A 3,230-nucleotide genomic window follows, 5' to 3' on the forward strand; every position below is an offset into this window, starting at 1 on the left:
AAAACAGACAGAGTGACAGTTCTGGAAAATGTCAGCAACTTGCTTTACGTGATGTAGCTCTTGGAAAGATAAAAACTAGGAAAAGCTAGAAATGGTTGAAACATGTAGTAGTCTAGAACAACAACAACAAAAAAACAGTTTGGGAAAATATTGGCAGTGATTTCATTTTTTAATGAATGTTTTCTCCCCTCCTTTTAAAAACTGGAAGGTCGCAACATCCCAACAGGGAGGCCAAACTGAGACTTGCTTGGGAGAAGATACAATGCTGAAGTTGCATCTGTAAGAGCTTGGCCCATTATGTGTAATTACATTGCTTTGGAACAGTAAGTGCTATAGACAGGTAATTATTTCAGCCAGCAATATTAATTATATGTCTTCCTGACACTCTATGCAGACCAACATATATATCCGTAACTATTTAGAAAAAAAATCTGTATTTCAAAGTGTATTAATGGGAGAAATTCAACCTTAGTCCAGGTAGGTGCAGCCTTGCTGTCTAGGTGAGACAGCAAATTTCATGTGAAGTCCTTGTAAAACACTTCTCACAGACATAAGACATCAAGTTTCCCAAAAGAGGAAAGCATGCAGCCTGCACTCAGAAGTGCAACTAAACTCACTATCATGCTTCAGATCAGAATTTACAGCCCCTACTACTGGATGTACACAGTGACCCTTACAGTCAGGAAAACAGCTCTGGTCCCTCATCTAGCATGCATTTAGCATATAAAAGCAGAGCAGGGTTCAGTTTCAAAAATATCATCTGCATTGCCCCACAAGGACAGGGCCCAGAAAAATAATATTTTCCAACATCTAAATCATGCAGCAAGAAGTCCTGTGAGGAGAACTGGATGCAGGGAACATAGCAAACCACCTGAAGCATCTGTTTTGTCACAGGTTGGTTTCTGGCCAGCCGCACGTACCTTATCATTCCAGTTGCACCACTGGACTGCACATACTTACCCCCTCAGAGCAAAGATCGGAAGCTGTGTGAAAAGCATTATTATGGTGGAACTCAAAGGTTCTGTTTCTTACCTGATAATTTCCAGTTGCAACACACACACAATTATGAGGGGAGGTGCTTCCACGTGCTGACGAACGCCGTGGGAATCAGCGAGTAGGGCACGGTCGTTATGCTGTTCCATACGTCCAAAGTGGGATCGTAGCAGTCCAACGTTTTGCATCTCTGAATGCCAAAGTAGCCTCCAACAACATACAGCTTGTTTCCTGATGCCACTGCATGGCAGCTCATCCGCTTGGCTGTCACATCTCCCACCTTAGTCCACTGATATGTCTCACTGTTGAATTTGTAAGCAGAGCACGCAGAGAATTCCGTATCTCCACCCATAATAAAAATCTGGTTACCCAGGACAGCTGCAGCAGTGTAGCGCCAGGGCTGGGGGCAGGTGGCTGGTACCGTCCATCTGTTCTCACACTGATCGTAGCACTGAACTTTGGGCAGCTTGTCGTGACTGACGCTGGTCCCTCCGAAAGCAAACAGCTTCAGCTTAGCGCTGACCACAGCCGCATTGCTTACTCCCTCTCGCAGCGGGGCAACCATGGTCCATTTGTTGGTCACAGGATCGTACTGCTCTACTTGCTTTAAGGATACTGAAGGGGAAGCCGGAAGGCATCCAGTTGCTGCAGTGTGTCCTCCTACCACATACAGACAGTGCTTCAGCTCAGCAGAGCCGTGGCCAAAACGAGCCACCAGCATGGGAGCAGCCTTTGACCACTCCTCATGAAGGGTGTCATACACCCACACATCCTTGGAGACTCCGTTTTCTGACCCTCGTCCCCCAGTGATATACACTTTGCAGCCTATGGCACAAGCACTGAACTCTTTCCGCGGACTCGGTATGTCAGCCTTCGGAATGATCTCCTTTGCCTTTTGGTCCACCAGGTACAGCTTGTCACACATGAAAGTCTGGCCACCTAGAAGAAAAAGCGAATGGCCAGTTTTGCGGGGTCTGGCACACAAACTAGTGACCACTCCATCATTCTGTAGGATTTTTAACTTGCATCGTATCGATTCTTCTACTATCTCTTTGCTTTTCCTTTGCTTGGTGATAAGTTCTTCCATTGCCACGTTCTCCATCAGGTATATGGCTGGCAAGAGGGCTAGCCTCACTGTCTGAAGTAGCTCGGGCAGGTAACAGTGACGCTTACTCAGGTCATAGTTGACCCAATTCATAGCTGATTCATACACGAGCCTTTCATCTTCGGTTTCTAATTCTTCACTGGAAAGGAGCTGCACTACCATGTCTTTCGGCAGTTGGAGGAAGTCTTCACTTTTACTGATACTCTGGAAGTTGCTAAGGCACATCCTCCAAGAGAGCTCGTAAAGCTTGGTGCACTGGTGAGCATCTGACAGCAGCAGCATGCCAAGACAGTTGGTAGGATGAAGGTTTTTCTCCAGAAACTCTGCACAAGCATCCCTGATGTCCTGGAACTCCAGCATGTCACCAGCCTCCAACAGCGACTCTGCATTCTCCTCATTGATGATAACCCTGGAGGAATACGCATAGTCCAGAAGCAGCTCCAAGACTTCTGGATGAATGGAATTATGGAAGTTGACTTCGCTGTCCTGGCTCTCTTTCAGTCCTCCACTGAACATTGCTTCAAAATAGCGGCTGCAGGCAGCCAGGACAGCTCTGTGGCAGGGGAATGACCTGTTCCCAGCATGGAGAAGAACATCTGTAAAGAGACGCTGCTGACGCAGAAGGTTCAGGTGAGTCAGGACACTATCAGCATAGGATGACTTGTGGAATAAGTATATGTTTATGGAGCCAGTACTGGCCCTAGATTTGCGATTTTCATGCATGCTGACTGACATTTTCTTCCACACCTACAAAGAAAAAAAAAAATAATGAGAGTAATAGGAGTTTAATTCATTTTCTTTTCACATAACAAGAAGTATATCTATTATTCACTATAAGATGGGGGGGGGGGAAAAAAACAACGGCGTAATTTGTAGATGACTGGACAGAGAATTGCGTGTACCTCTGGCATGTGTTTATTTTTGTAAGATGAGTTTCATAAATTACATACTCTAAATTTGTTGCCCAAGAGCAGGTTTATCTTGGGAAACCTGATCTCCAACTTCCACAGCAATACAGTAGGCAAGTCATAGGAGAAAGAAAAGGAACCAGGGCTGATTTTCTCACCCTTCCCCAATCTAGACCAGCTGATTCATTACATATGTACATATGCACATGCTTGAAACATTCTCC

General features: G+C 45.5%; 1 protein-coding gene across 1 annotated transcript; it reads right to left on the reverse strand.

Annotated features, from left to right (window-relative positions):
- Positions 1-1,063: 1,063 nt before the first annotated feature.
- Positions 1,064-2,833, reverse strand: ENC1 (ectodermal-neural cortex 1; the record flags this gene model as incomplete). Its single annotated transcript, XM_079548828.1, has 1 exon — positions 1,064-2,833. The coding sequence occupies one exon, from the start codon at positions 2,831-2,833 to the stop codon at positions 1,064-1,066; it is 1,770 nt and encodes a 589-aa protein (XP_079404954.1).
- Between the last annotated feature and the right edge of the window lie 397 nt (positions 2,834-3,230).

Source organism: Tetrao urogallus (genome assembly GCF_951394365.1).
Source record: "Tetrao urogallus genome assembly, chromosome: Z".
Taxonomy (NCBI): domain Eukaryota; kingdom Metazoa; phylum Chordata; class Aves; order Galliformes; family Phasianidae; genus Tetrao; species Tetrao urogallus.